The 14,180-nt window shown below is 40.6% G+C and overlaps 1 protein-coding gene across 1 annotated transcript in view; it reads right to left on the bottom strand.

Annotated features, from left to right (window-relative positions):
• The window catches only part of Abca13 (ATP binding cassette subfamily A member 13), a 403,635-nt gene that overhangs the window by 251,333 nt on the left and 138,122 nt on the right, over positions 1-14,180 (bottom strand). The window contains exons 31-32 of the mRNA XM_051164717.1: positions 2,059-2,173; positions 501-830 (exon numbers count right to left, since the gene is read on the bottom strand). Of these exons, the coding sequence (XP_051020674.1) occupies positions 501-830; positions 2,059-2,173 (445 nt within the window). The remainder of the gene's footprint in view (positions 1-500; positions 831-2,058; positions 2,174-14,180) is intronic.

The raw sequence follows: 14,180 nt of genomic DNA, 5'->3' as shown, positions 1-14,180 counted from the left end.
TCTGTTGCTGTCTCCTGAACATTTTATACCGCTGACTTAAAAGCCTTCTTACTCTTTTTCAAGGCATACATTTCAAACGGATGAGTGATTCTGACATTGCTAACAGAGAGATCTTTCCACTTAATGTGATGTAACTCATGATGCTTCAAGAAAAATGCTTATTTTTAACTTCCAAAATAGCTTCAGAAATCTATTTCTTTCCATGCATGAAACAAAGAGAACCCAAAGTTATATGTTTCCTTGAGGAGGATGCTGACTTCCCAGAATCCTCAGAGAGATCCCATTACAAAAAAACTTACAATTCTTAATGGCCTGCCACTACATCACTGCAAGTCAATGAACTACTACTGTAGTCTTGCATCTGTGGGCAGAATACAGAGTAGAGATCCCCAGATGCTCCATATAAGTCAGAACAAGACAGACTGGCAAGCTGGGAATGTGCCATGCTTAGAGAGCACCTATTGGTTTTACTTTGCATTCTTACAGAGCACGTCACTCACCAGAAGGGTCTGGATGGCAAAATTGAGTTGGTTGTGTAGAACCAATAGCACCACATAGGGAAGGAAGCTGATCATGTACCCCAGGCTGGTACACAGGGCTGCTGTATTAGCTTGGTTGAAAAACACACTTAAGAAGTAGCTCAGCATGACCGCTGACACCCCAAAATCCAGCAAGAAAAGAAAAATGATGAAGGCATCACTGTGCATGAAAATGCCACTTATCTTCAGAATGGCAGCAAGAGCAGCACTGCTCAGAGCCAGGGTGGCCATGTTCTCCAGGAACCAGGACAGGAAGTGGATGGCCGGATGCAGCCCCATCATTCGCATGTACTGTGAAAAGAAGGAACCTGGGGTTATCCCCGCAGTGGGCACTTGAGGAAAGGCAGGTGAAATCATGAGCAAGAAGAACACCAGTAGGAAAGCAAACCATTTGGTTTGTCAACCCAGCCCAGGAAATGGCAGTCAGAAGGTGACTTCCTGACATCATAGCCGTTCACTATGTTCTTGGGGAGAAAAACAGAAGCTAGACATGAAAGAGTGTCACCAGGAAGAAGCATGGGAGGAACAGGCATGAACAAAACATCTTAGACTATAGGCTTGGTGGGCCACAGCTGCATTATGTTTTCTGTTGGTGTGGATTTGTTGACATATTGTCTACGCTTTTGTTTCCCCGGCTATTTGTGCAGACTTTGTTCAATAAAGCTGAAGATGATGGAGGGAAACCTGAGATGAACTCCCTGGCTCACGAGGGCTTAACATGAGCTATAGAATGCATTTTATAAAATAATCATAGGTAAATTAATAAAATTAATTTCTCCACCAACCTTTTGTTCATGTACCACATGGTGATAGTTTGGACGAATGGGCTTGGCATCAGTAGCTCTGAGATATGGTCGCTTACTGGCTATTAGTAGATATAAGAAAGAATCCAGAAATTGGAACTTCTGTCCCTTGGGTCCTGTGCTTGGGGGTCAAACCCACTTAGGGAAGGAACACAGATACCCTTGAATAGATATGGTTTTAAACAGGTAAGTGATGTATAGATTGGTAATACTTGACACTTGGTTCCGACATTTCAGTAACCAAACAATTCATGGCCATCATCACCTGCCTTCACTCGTCTTCAAGAATCAACAGGCTGTCACATCATCACAAGATGCTCTTACAAACCTGTACTCTTAAAAGTAGTTGCCTGATATTTTCAAACTTTAATATATTAGGTCAAAGTATTAGAATTCTTGTTTAGAATCAGAACCCGAAATGAAGGCAGAAAGTAATGTTTTATACAAATTACCAATGAGCAACAGCGGCTTTGTTCCTTTAATCTCATGCACTTTGTTTGATATCCTTTTGTTGCAGTGGGAAATAGCTATCATATCTTGACTATCCCTCTGACTCCAGTAGAAAACAATGTTCCTGGGAGGGAGACTCCCCTAGAGCCTGGGAAGGAGTTCAGCAAAGGGAAGAAAGACTAAAGAGTGATACCAGGTGATCTGCTTGGAGGACCACTCCAGAAATGCTCGCTGGTGATCCCACAGGCACTATCAAAGCCGTTTACCTCTTCTATCTGGATTTCTCGCTCATAAACCAGCTTCCGGACCATGCTGGCCACAGACACCATCCACGTCAACATCATAATGAGTGGGAAAAAGAAGCCAACATTGTTCAGGAACCTGTCAGGGTATAATTCATCCAATCAATATTCAAGGGCAAGTGAGGTCAGAGGAAAGCAAGAGGAGTTGATTCAGATCATGAATATGATGGGATCTATGTTTCTATCAGGTTTTAGTCATGGTTTGGTTTTGTTAACAGGTTATAAGCCACCTTCAGAAGCAGTACCTCAAAAGGCCTGCGATGAAGGCATTGTGGTTGCAATTGGCATGCTGGTTGACAAGTGTACAGATACCCAAAGGGTATCATGCCCAAGACATGGGGCTCAGGGTGCCTTGGGTAACCATTGTCTAGCCTCTGCCACTTGCTGTAGACAGAGCAGGTCGTGGGTATGAAACATACCATTGACTCATGACTATAATTCTCAGTTAGTTGGGACTGTTATGTATCTTCAATAAAAGCTAATAATTGATCACAGATAACCATTTACAAAATATGTTTTTAAATGTTGGCAAATTAATGTTTCTCACCCTTTCTATTTCCCCAACTTGTACTTCCCTACCTACTCTAACTAGGTTCCATTTGTAAAGCATAATGGGGTCGTTGATGACTCTTGTGTCCCAAATCCAACAAAAATTGGTAATGTTTTTTTTTTTGTGACACCTAAATTTTGCTTAAAAGTAGTGCCTTCTTCTTTACTCTCTTCTCTCAGCTTCTAGAACAGCTTGCTCTCCACCACTGCTTGGCCACTTTTCAAATACCTTAACTAACAATGCCTCCCTTACCTGTCCTTTTATATGAACATTCCTATTTGAACTGCAAGGTGACAACTATGCCCTCTGTCTTCTATCCTGGGTGAGCTCTAAACTCACATGGTAATTGTATTTGAACAAAGACACACAAGCCATATCACTTTCTCTGTGATACTTGCATGAACCACACATAAAAGGTCCTTCTACTTAAGACACCGTCCTAGGAACTCGGAGAGATAATATGGCCACTAAGCACAAGTCTGTCACATGGTGTCAGGTAGTAGTAAACACTGGGACAGGAAGCAGCAGCTGTGAGAACGGATGCCATTCAGACATGGCTAAGGTAAAGCATCAGCAAACAAATACTTGAGCAAAGAGCATTTAAAAGATAGAAGGGAACTGCACAAGGGGAGCTGCAAGAAGACAAGAAAAACCGAAAATGAATGGGCTGGTGATGAGAGCTGGCAAGGTGCTCACGACTTAGGAAATACTGTCAGAGTCCAGCCTGGCCAGATGGCGTGGGGAGTTTGCACATCACAGTCAGTTCTGGAGTTTAGTTAATAAAGAGAAGAATATAACAAAGAGTTTTAAAGTCAGGAGAAGCAACAGATAGAAAACACACTGAAACATAGATAATGGAGCATGGATAGTGAGGCCTCGAGGGAGAAAGAATAGAAGACCACAACAGATATGAAGCCATCTAGACAGGAGACAAAGGGACCACTAAAGATGTTGACCCTAAAGGCAAAGGTCTGCCTGGGTTCCTGCTGTGGTGGCCTCCTGAACTTGACTTAGGCTTCTTCTTCAAAAGCCTGCCCTTCTTGTGGAGCTTGCTCAGCACTAGTCACTCCTGCCTCTAGTGTCAGGAGAGCCTTAGTTCTTCACAGAGAAATATGTGGCCTTTGTGCTTGACAAGTGACATACTTGTTACTGAATGTATACATGGACATAAAAGAAGGGAATTAGACTCTGTTTTTATTCACTTGGCTACAGAAAGCAGCTTCTCTGAGCTACTGATGTCATGAGTCATGTGGCATCTTTAGATTAAACAGTGATTTGCATGCTGTGCATCAAGTGTGCAGTGTGAACAGTCAGAGGCATACCTAGTGATAGAGCATTTGGCTACAGAGAGCTTTAGATTCTTCTGTTTCATAGTCTTCTTGGTGAAGGTCATTATTATTTTTGTAGCATTTGGAACAGGTAGATAGTCATGTGCCATGAATGTATCTACCTGAGTGGTCAACAGCCATTATTTGCTCTACAGGAATAACACAACTTGTCACAAAGATGCTTCCAGGACCCAAAAGTAGAAGATAACCAATGTTGGATCATTTGACAGGAACCGGGGTTAAAAAATGGCTGCTTGTTCATTAATTTCATATTTGCCTGAAGCACTGAAGGTGACGACATCTGAACTCTGCCCTCATAAGTAGTGAGTCCAAATATTAACCAAGTATACTCAGCTAACCCCATAAAGTTACATTGCTCAGGATTCCACGATCTGCATCATGCAGGCCACTGAATTTTTGTTACAAAGAGTCCAGAGAGACTCAGGATCAGAGGAGCCTGAGCTCTGAGAGTAAGTGTCCAGGCTGCTACGTCATGTGAATTACCTCTCATAGTGACTGACCAAAGCTGTTTAAGAGGAAGTGGATAGGAGTTTTTAGAGGGAGATTGTAGGACATGGCTGGCTTTTTATCTGTTCCTGGGAACTAATCTAAAAATCAACAAGAGAGGGCGAAGAACATTTGAATTGTGTTAAGGCTTGAAAGGAACGTTCAAGTATTAAAAAAAAAAAAAAAGGCCAAAAACAGTCACATTCACATAGGACTCATCCATGCTAAATAGATAAGAAAGATTTCAATAGCAAAGCCTGTCCTTTGAAGATCGTACGTGCAGCATCTTCAAGAACACACTCTCAAGGGAAAATAAATACAACAGCGCATGGTAAATGGCTGTCAAGCTGTACATTAGCGGATAGTATTATCCAGGGAACATTTAGGACCTATTTCAGGGAAACAGAATAAGAAAGACTTCCTTAGCACTCCACAAAAATCTTCGTTGAAATTGAAGGAAAGCTTGTCAGTTGGGTGACAGCTAATATGATCTGTACCTCATACCAACATGACATCTTTCAGATGCCCATTCAAGAATTCCCAGGTTTTTTTTTCTAGCTAAGTAACAATCAAGGCAGCAGAAATGTAGCACATCTACCCAAAAAGCAAAGAGATACAGAGATTTCTTGGTTACTAGCAAAAGGAAGGATACATAGCAAAAATCTAGTAACACAGAACAGATTAAAATGGTGTGTGCATTTATTTTAAATACTTAGTAAGCCAAAGCCCTTATAAGAGCCACTGGACAGAGTGTTGTTAGGACTGAGTGATGCAATAACAACAAGATCACAAGACAGAAAAAAAAAAAAAACATGACCTGAATAACTTGTAGAGAAATAGATGGCAAAATTATAACTTTTGTGATGGTAACATTGAAAAACTACAAAGAACCCCTATTTGACCACGTCTCCTGGATGGGGAGGCCTGGTGGCACTCAGAGGAAGGATAGCAGGCTACCAAGAAGAGATTTGATACTCTATGAGCATATACAGGGGGAGGAGGTCCCACCTCAGGCACAGTTATAGGGGAGGAGAGTAAGGGGAAAATGGGAGGGAGGGAGGAATGGGAGGATACAAGAGATGGGATAGCAATTGAGATGTAACATGAATAAATTACTAAAATATATTTTTTTAAAAAGACTGACAAAAAAAAAAAAAAGAAACATCTCTGGAGAACTTTGGATAACTAGTGAAATTCTCTGAATGAGAACATGGGAAGAAGACATCCATGATAGAAGTCCCTAAAAGAAGAAGAAGGGGAAAAAAAGATGGAAAACAGTGAGTTCATTAAGCTAAGGGGTTCAAAGATAACATTGAAAATCTGTACCTTTAACAGTTTCAAATGCTTTGTGGAACACTCTGCTAGAGCGCCTACTGAGCCACAGTATACTAGAGTCCACGCACAAAGGAGGTAGACAGCAGAGGACACACACCAGCAACTGCAGGAACCTGGGGAGATAGGCCTGGATAGATGGAGAGCAGCCATCCTCTGAGGTCGGTGAGGACAGGAAGGTTACTGCCCAGCAGTGAGGAAGGAGTAAGGACATGTGCAAAGGGCAGTAGCCAGGTGAGAGACAGAGGGAGCCTCATAAAATAAGCACCACGCTTCCAGCACCAGAGAATTTAGAGAGCAGAACTCAGCTTGGGGAGAGAACCCACAAGAAACAAAGAAAATGCATACTGCAGAGGGACTGGAGACCAAAAGCAAAATTATCGAATCAGAAAACACAGTTAATAGTGCACTCATCGCTGAACAGCCATGCAGCAGAAGCAGATAGGGATCCTGCTCTCCACACAGGCTGAGAAACTCCCCTTGTGCTTGAAGCATTTGAGCAAAGCACAGCAAGGAGCCATTTAAAAAGGTACCTGCTAGGTCAGAAGTCAGGCAACCTGGTGACAAAGAGCCTGATGAGTGACAACGGCCCACACTAGGAGCCCAGGACAACTGTCAAAGGATTATAGGATGAGAGCTGGTTTGCAGTTAAGTATCCCTCTCATTAGAAGGGACAGACTGAGTCAGCACAACAGAGTTCCGTGCCGTCTGGTCTGAGACATTGTCTGATATGGAATTACCTTCCCTTCTCTAATGCTAAACAAGGAAGCTAATTATCAGAGATGCCCCAGAAGGGGAATAAATAGTAACTAGAACTTAAAGGTGACAAGGACTAAGGAACGCTAGTGCAATGTTTGTCTCTAGCCTGTTGGAACTGCTCTGGAAGCTCTCTCCCAGCTGGTTAGCCTACATAGTACCTGGATATGCTGAGTATATTGTTGGGGAAAACTCAACAATGGTCTTCCCCAGCTGTGGCTTTGAAGGTATGAGCCAACACCAGCTAACTAAGTTGTGCTGAATGGATTTCCTTCTTGCCTCACACAGATCATTCCTCTGCCAGCCACAGTGTTTGCAGGGACCCTCACACGCCACAATCATGGTCTGTGTTTTTGTATTTAAAGTCATGGCAATCATGTCCCCTTGATGGGGAGGCCCAATGGCATGCGGAGGAAGGATAGCAGACTACCAAGAAGAAACTTGATACCCTAGCATCATATTCAAGGGGAGGAGGTCCCCATCAGTCACTCAGTCACAGTCATAGGGAAGGGGAATGGGGTGAAAGAGGGAGGGAGAGAGTAATGGGAGGATGCACGGGATGGGATAGCAATTGAGATGTAATATGAATGATTTTATTTTTCAATTAAAAAAAATTTTTGTTTGACAAAAAAAGTATTATTTGTATAGATTTCCCCCAAATACCTATTTTATTATTCACTTAGATTATATTGTTCACTTGGGTGACGTTTCTTCTTCCTATACTAATATGCATGAGGAAAATCTATAGGTTGGTAGACAATCTAAATAAGTTCTCACTCAATAGTAACTATTTTAAAGGATAGGTAGCCATTTAATCATAACATTACTTTTCTTTGTACCTCGTCTCTTTGTATATTATTTTGAAATATATATGAATGTCATCACATTTGAAAATAAAAAGGCTATAGGCTGAAAAAAAATAAAAAAATAAAGTCACGGCAACCTGTGTCCCACCAACCCTTATCCTTCTCTTTCAGCCCATCTCTGTCCATCTGTGTCAGCAACCAACCCTCAGAAAGACTTCCCACCAGGCACCGCCTTGGATGCAACTCACCGAGGTGATTTTCACTGTCCTTCATCCATTATGATGTTTCCAAACTTACTCTCACTCCAGTGGCAGCCTGCTTGCAAGATCCTCTCCTTCCAACCCACCTCCATTCCCTGGGGACTCTGTTTTACGGCGAAGTCCCGTCGTAGCTCTTTCCCATGGACCACCTCAGTCCTGTCATTCATCCCATGTACATTTCTTTGTGTCAGCTGCCACTCAATACTTTCTGTCAGGAACTCCAGTGGCCACACTCAGCTGGGCCTCAGATAGGTCATTTTTCTTTACCCTTTATAGTCCCCACCATGGTCTTTCTAGATTTGCCCTCAGTCCTGCAGCAGCTTGGTTTGAGGAGTTTCCTCTCCTACCTTACCTGCATTCCCTCGTGTCCCCTGAGGTAATTCCCACAGCTCCATGCAACCTTTCCTCTTAGCCCATCTAAATTCCTGTCTGACACTCAGACCTAAAGAAGAGCTTTCTATCAGAGACCCCTCACACTGCCACCATGCTTGTCTAGGATCCAGAAGCAACAGCAGACCTACCCAACAAAAACAAAACAGCTATCAACAACAATAAACATTTCAAAACTTAATTCCAGATGCCTAAATCCCAGCACAAAAATACAAACATGAATGGCCAAGATGATATGCCTCCACCAGAAGCTAGTAGCTCTATTGTCGTAGGCCTCCAAGGAATGTAATGTAGCTGAAGAAAACAAGGACATCAAAAATAGCAATTATGAATACATTCAAGGACCTTAAAGAAGATGTGAATAAATCCCTTAATGAAGTCTGTGAAAACAGAAAAAAATGTTAAAAGAAATAATGAAAACAGTTCCAGACATGAAAGTAGAATTTAATAAACAAAGAAAGAAAACCCAGGGGCTGGAGAAATGGCTCAGAAGTTAAGAGTACTGGCTGCTCTTCCAAAAGTCCTGAGTTTTATTTTCAGCAACCACATGGTGACTCGCAGCCATCTATAACGAGATCTGGTGCCGTCTTTTGGTGTGCAGATGTTACATGCAGACAGAACAGTGTATTCATAATAAATTTTTAAAAAGAAAGAAAACCCAAACTGGAAATGAAAACTTAAAGACATCAAGCAAAAAACTCAGAGATAAACCTCATGAACAGATGTTAAGACATGGAAGACAGACTCTCACGTGTTTCAGCCAAGGTAGAAGAAATAGACAGTCAAAGAAAATGTTAAACCAACTCAGGAACAAATCATCTAGGAAAGCTAGGACACTATGAAAAGACGAAGTCTATAAATAATAGGAAGAAAGGAAGAAAAAGAAACCAAGGTTAAAGTCACATAAAATATTTTTAACCAAATGTTCCCAATCTAAAGAGGTAAGTGCCTATCAAGATACAAGAAAGTACACAGAACACCAAATAGCAGAACAAGAAAAGAAATTCCCCATGACACATAATAATCAAAACACTACATGTATGGAACAAAGAAAGGATTTTAAATAAAATCTAATTAATTTTATTTCAATTTATTATATTTTATTTATAATTAATTATTAAATTATTTATAATATAATTAAAATAAAATGTTAAGAGCTACAATGAAAATAAAACCAAGAACACATAAAATCAGGCTCATTTGAATAACACCTGACTTATCAAGAGAGCTCGGAAAGTCATAAGGGCCTTGATAGATGTTCTACAATCTCTGAGAGACCACAGACATGAGCCCAGACTACAATAGCCAGCAAAGCTATCAATCCAATCAACAGAGAAATAAAAATATTTCACAATAAAAACAAACTTAAGCAATTTCTATCTAGCTCTACAGATGGCACCAAAAGAAAAACTTTTACTTGAAGGGGCATCCATACCCAAGAAGACACAAGAATAAGTAATCCCAAAACAGAAAATCAAAAGTATGTGGGAGGAACCTACACCACAACAACAAAATTACAGAAATCAATAGTCACCGCTCAGTGATATCTCTCCGTGTTATTAATGGTCTCAAGTCCCCAGTAAAAATTATATATACTAACAGATTGGGTTAGAAAATAGGATATATCTTTCTGCTGCATGAAAAAATCATACCTCACCAACAAGAATTGACAGAGTAAAAGAATAGAAAATGTTATTGCAAACAAATAATCCCCACGAAGAAAGCAGGTATAGCAATTTTAACATCTTAAAAAAAGTAGACTTCAAACAAAGCTAATCAGAAAAAATAAAGAAGGACATTACATACTCAAGGTAGAAAAAAAACTAAGAGGATATTGTATTTTTCAACATTTATGTACCAAATACAATGGTACCCAAGTTCATTTAAAACAAAACAAAACAAAACAAAAACCTACCACAGCTAAAATTACATATTGGCCTTCACACATAACTGATCACAAAGTTCTCAAAAGATGAAATGCAAACAGCTAAAAAAAAAAAACACTCAAAGAAGTGTTCAACATATTTGTCTAGCAAAAAATGAAAAATAAAACTACTTTGATATTGCATTTTATCTCGATCAGAATGGTCAGGACCAAGAAAACTAATGACAGCTCATGCTGGTGAGGAGGTAGGGAAAGGAGAATCCTTACTGATTGCTGGTGGGAACTCAAACTGGTACAGCCAGTATGGAAATCAAAATGATTTTCCTCAGAAAACTAGAAACTGACCAACCTCAAGACCCATCTATAGCACTCATGGGCATAAATCTGAAGGTCTCTACATTCTACCACAGAGATAATTACTTATTCATTTGTATTCATTGCTACTATATTTATATTAGCCAATAATTGGACGTCCATCAACTGATGAATGGATAATGAAAATATGGTGTGTACACAACAAAATATTATTCATTTGTTGAAAAGTGAAAATATGAAATTCATAGGTAAATGGATGAAGTAAGAAGGAAACCACCCTGACTGAGATAACCAGACTCCAAAAGGCAAATATTGTACATTTCCACTTATTTGTAGGTGTTCGAGTTTAAACCTACAGTACGTGTGCTACGATCTGAAAAACCACAGAGGTTAGACATCAAGTAAGGAGCTGGAGGGTATGAAGAGGCAAAGAGAAATCTGCAATGAGAAGATTAAATAGAGACAGGGCTGGGAGAGAAGGGTAAAGGAGGGAAGATGGGGAGGAAAACTGATACTGAAGAAACACTTGAAAAGCCATCTGAAGGCCTACCAATGTAGAAGCTTCCTAAATACATACATACATGAAAGGAAGCTAAATGGAGTCAGCAAATAATACAGGAGACAATACCCTAACTAGACACTTTATGCCAACCTACAAGGCCAGGAATGGGCTACATGCTGAGTCGTTCACCAAAGGGACACCATGGAAACCCTCGGACATCACAGGCTACTGCCAAGGCTACTGGTTGCTCTTTATAACCTGATGGTTAGGCTCTACTGTGGACAACATTTATGTATTTCATCAAATGTGGAAACGTTGAGCTTGTGCCTAACTAGAAGACTCTCCTCTACTGACAAGCATTTGTGTTGGTATGCACTCTGCATGCTACCAGAGGAAGAAAGGTAATCATCAGTATTTCCTGGCTACAAACCCTATCCCCTACAGAAGTGACTTGCCTGAAAGAGCTGCTGCTACGATACTGCCACAATTGCTTTAGGAGTAACCAACCACTTTCTGCATTGGGATGCACTCTGATTTTGTTTAACATGTTCTTATCTTTGTCATACATTTTTGTCTGCTATTATTATATTAGTGCAATCTTTTCTTTCAGGATTTTTAAAATGAGTAAAGGGAGTAAATCCTGAAAGGAAAGATTGCACTAATACAATAATAGCAAACAAAAGTATATGACAAAGATAAGAATACGTAATAAAGCAGGAGAAACTACTTAAGTAGCCACTAAAGCAAAGCAAGTTATAAAAATCAAGGAAGATGTCAAAAGAGGAAATGAAGGCTGAGGGAACAAAGAAACAACTTCATTATTTCAAATCATTATCTCTCTTGGAATCTTTATAGTGGGAAGGAATTCATATATGCGTCTACCAAGCTGTGCACTGGGAAGCAGCTTTTAAGATTGCCTTCTGATTCTTGGCCCATGTTAGGATGTAGCTTTGAGAGGCCACTCATAGAGCCACCCAAACTCAGATTTTCGGCCGTTAAAACTCTAGGGCAGAGAAGCTCCCTCTTTATACATTATTCAGCTTCGGGTATTCCTACAGCAACAGAGAATAGACTCATGTAATGTGAAACAACTTTGGACTATTTTATCTGTTCTTGAAAATCATTTATTGGCAAAACTAACATTAAAAAACGACTATAATAAAGTCCAGGTGTCTATGTCACCTCAAAAAGAGGTTTGGTCTATTATCAAAAGAGCATGAATCAAACTAATGTGTTGCAGAATCGTCTTCGTATTTGTCCCTTCTCTGGAGCCCACAGAAAAGCACCATAAATAGACTTCACAGTGTAGAGTTAAACTCCCTCACGCATTTAAGCCTATTTTAAAAGACCCTCTGATCTTCTGAATTGTCGCCATTTCTTTTCTGCAAGTGGCACCTCATTGATTTGCTTTTTAATAACTCTTCTTAATGGTGTTGTGTGTGCTGTTTGCCTGCATTAGCACTGTGCAGAGTTCAAAGAAGAAAAGGTGATGTGAGGAGCACATCGAGTGAAATCCCACTGTAAGAAGGAGCTACACAGAGAAGCCTGCTCTAACTTTGTCAGTCGTCAGGAGATAGGAGTTTGGTTCAAATATGGGTTGGCAGCAGCAGTCCAGGCCTCCTTTTCACATCACACTGGACTCTGCCTATTCTTGTCCACTCTGCTACTGTGGCCCAGCTCCATCAGCTTTACTGTCTCAGGCCAGCCCTCACCAACCCTAAGAGAGCCAAGGACAAAGTGTGGATAATCATCAAGACAAAGGCCCTTGCCTCTTTCTTTCTCACTCTCTCCCTTTCTCCTCATTCCCTTCTAGAATCATAATGAATAAACATATATTTGGGGGTTTTAAGGCCTGTATCTTCCACGAGCCTCCCCAATATGATCAGCTTGAGTGGTCTATGGCTTGAGACCTAGATGGAGGAGAGGATAAGGAGAGGTCATGTCGGCCCCATCATTCATGTGGGGGCTATGTGCACTGACAAAATTCACCAGCCATGAGCAAAGACATTTATTGACATTCTTACTTCATTTTTTCTTTCATACTTTGTTTTGATCACTCAGGAATCTCTGATAGAAAAACAAATACTGCCTTTATACACTGTTCTGTGAGTCTGGCAGCATGGAAAAGCATCGCACCCACCCTGACTTTCAGCATCTGCAAGCAGAGGAACTTTCTGACCAGTAGAGCACTACCTTGACAGAGGAAATTGCCACGTGGAGTGTCTGCTCTGCCAGTGCCCTGTGCCTTCGTGGACCTGCCCTTTTCTCAAGCACCATGATGTACTCTGCACAAGCTAATGAGGTCGATGGAACAGCAATTAGTGTGCAATGCAAGAGGAGGAGATGATGTACAAAATTCAAATCACCGTCCTATTTCTCAAGGTCTTGTGATTAGCAAGTAGCAAAGCTGGGACATAATGTGGGGTTTGGGGGTCCAATTGTTTCAGCATTCCAGTGTGGGAGTCTTAGTGGATCTCGGGATCTTAAAAGTGATCATAAAACTTTAGAAAGCAAGACTTGCCTCAGAATCAGAGTGTGCGGTGCTTCCACATGAAGTAGTTTGGAACTTTGCCTGATATTATTCTTCATGAGACAGAACTTAACCAGTTAGTTTTAGCCAGCATCTCTAGCCTTAAGGCATTACACAGGTACGAGGTCCTGTTGTGATTTTTGAATCAGCTCACTCATATCCAAACTCCCCCACAGATCATGTTAGGAAATGGGAGAAATCACTACCTGTAAGAGCAGAATTGCATCTCAATGGCAGAGGCTCTCATGGTGAATGCCTAAGATAGAAGTAGCTAGTAACCCATTGAGAAATGGACTGAAAAGTATAAAGATGCCCATAAAATTTTTGAGAAGGTGACCTGAGTGCCAGTCTCATCCACTCTATAAGGTTCTTAGACAATAAATAGCATGGAGTAAAGAGAGATAAAAATTTAAGAGATGCATTATTATTGTCACTTTTCAGGGGAGCAATATGGAGATACTGAAGATTCTGTGGGAGTTCAAGAAGACACATGCCTCCTATTTACTCTTCTCCAAAATGTTTGGGGCATGAAAAAGTGAGGACAATGGAGCAGAGAGTTTATTTCTTCTACTTCCATGACAGCTGCTATCATCAATCTGTTTTAAGAGCATCTCAGTATGGTAGGACAGTACTAGGGCAGGGAAGATGGGCTACAATAGCTCTGACTTCTCATGTTGAGAGTGTAGAATTTTGTTGAGAACAAGGCAATGAGAAAGTAGAGGAGAGCAGTATTTACCAAAGTGACTTTCAGTAAACACATGAAGAAACCATGAAAATATACCAGTGAATAGGGAAGATAGAACAAAAACAAATTAGCGAATCTACTTCTCAACTTAATCCCACAATTGTCACTCACAAGGTTATTTTTAATTCACTGGTATAGAATTTTGTATATAATTGCAAAATAAGTTTAATTCTAGATAAA

Source organism: Acomys russatus, chromosome 22, assembly GCF_903995435.1.
Source record: "Acomys russatus chromosome 22, mAcoRus1.1, whole genome shotgun sequence".
Taxonomy (NCBI): domain Eukaryota; kingdom Metazoa; phylum Chordata; class Mammalia; order Rodentia; family Muridae; genus Acomys; species Acomys russatus.
This window is presented reverse-complemented; position numbering and strand designations above follow the sequence as displayed.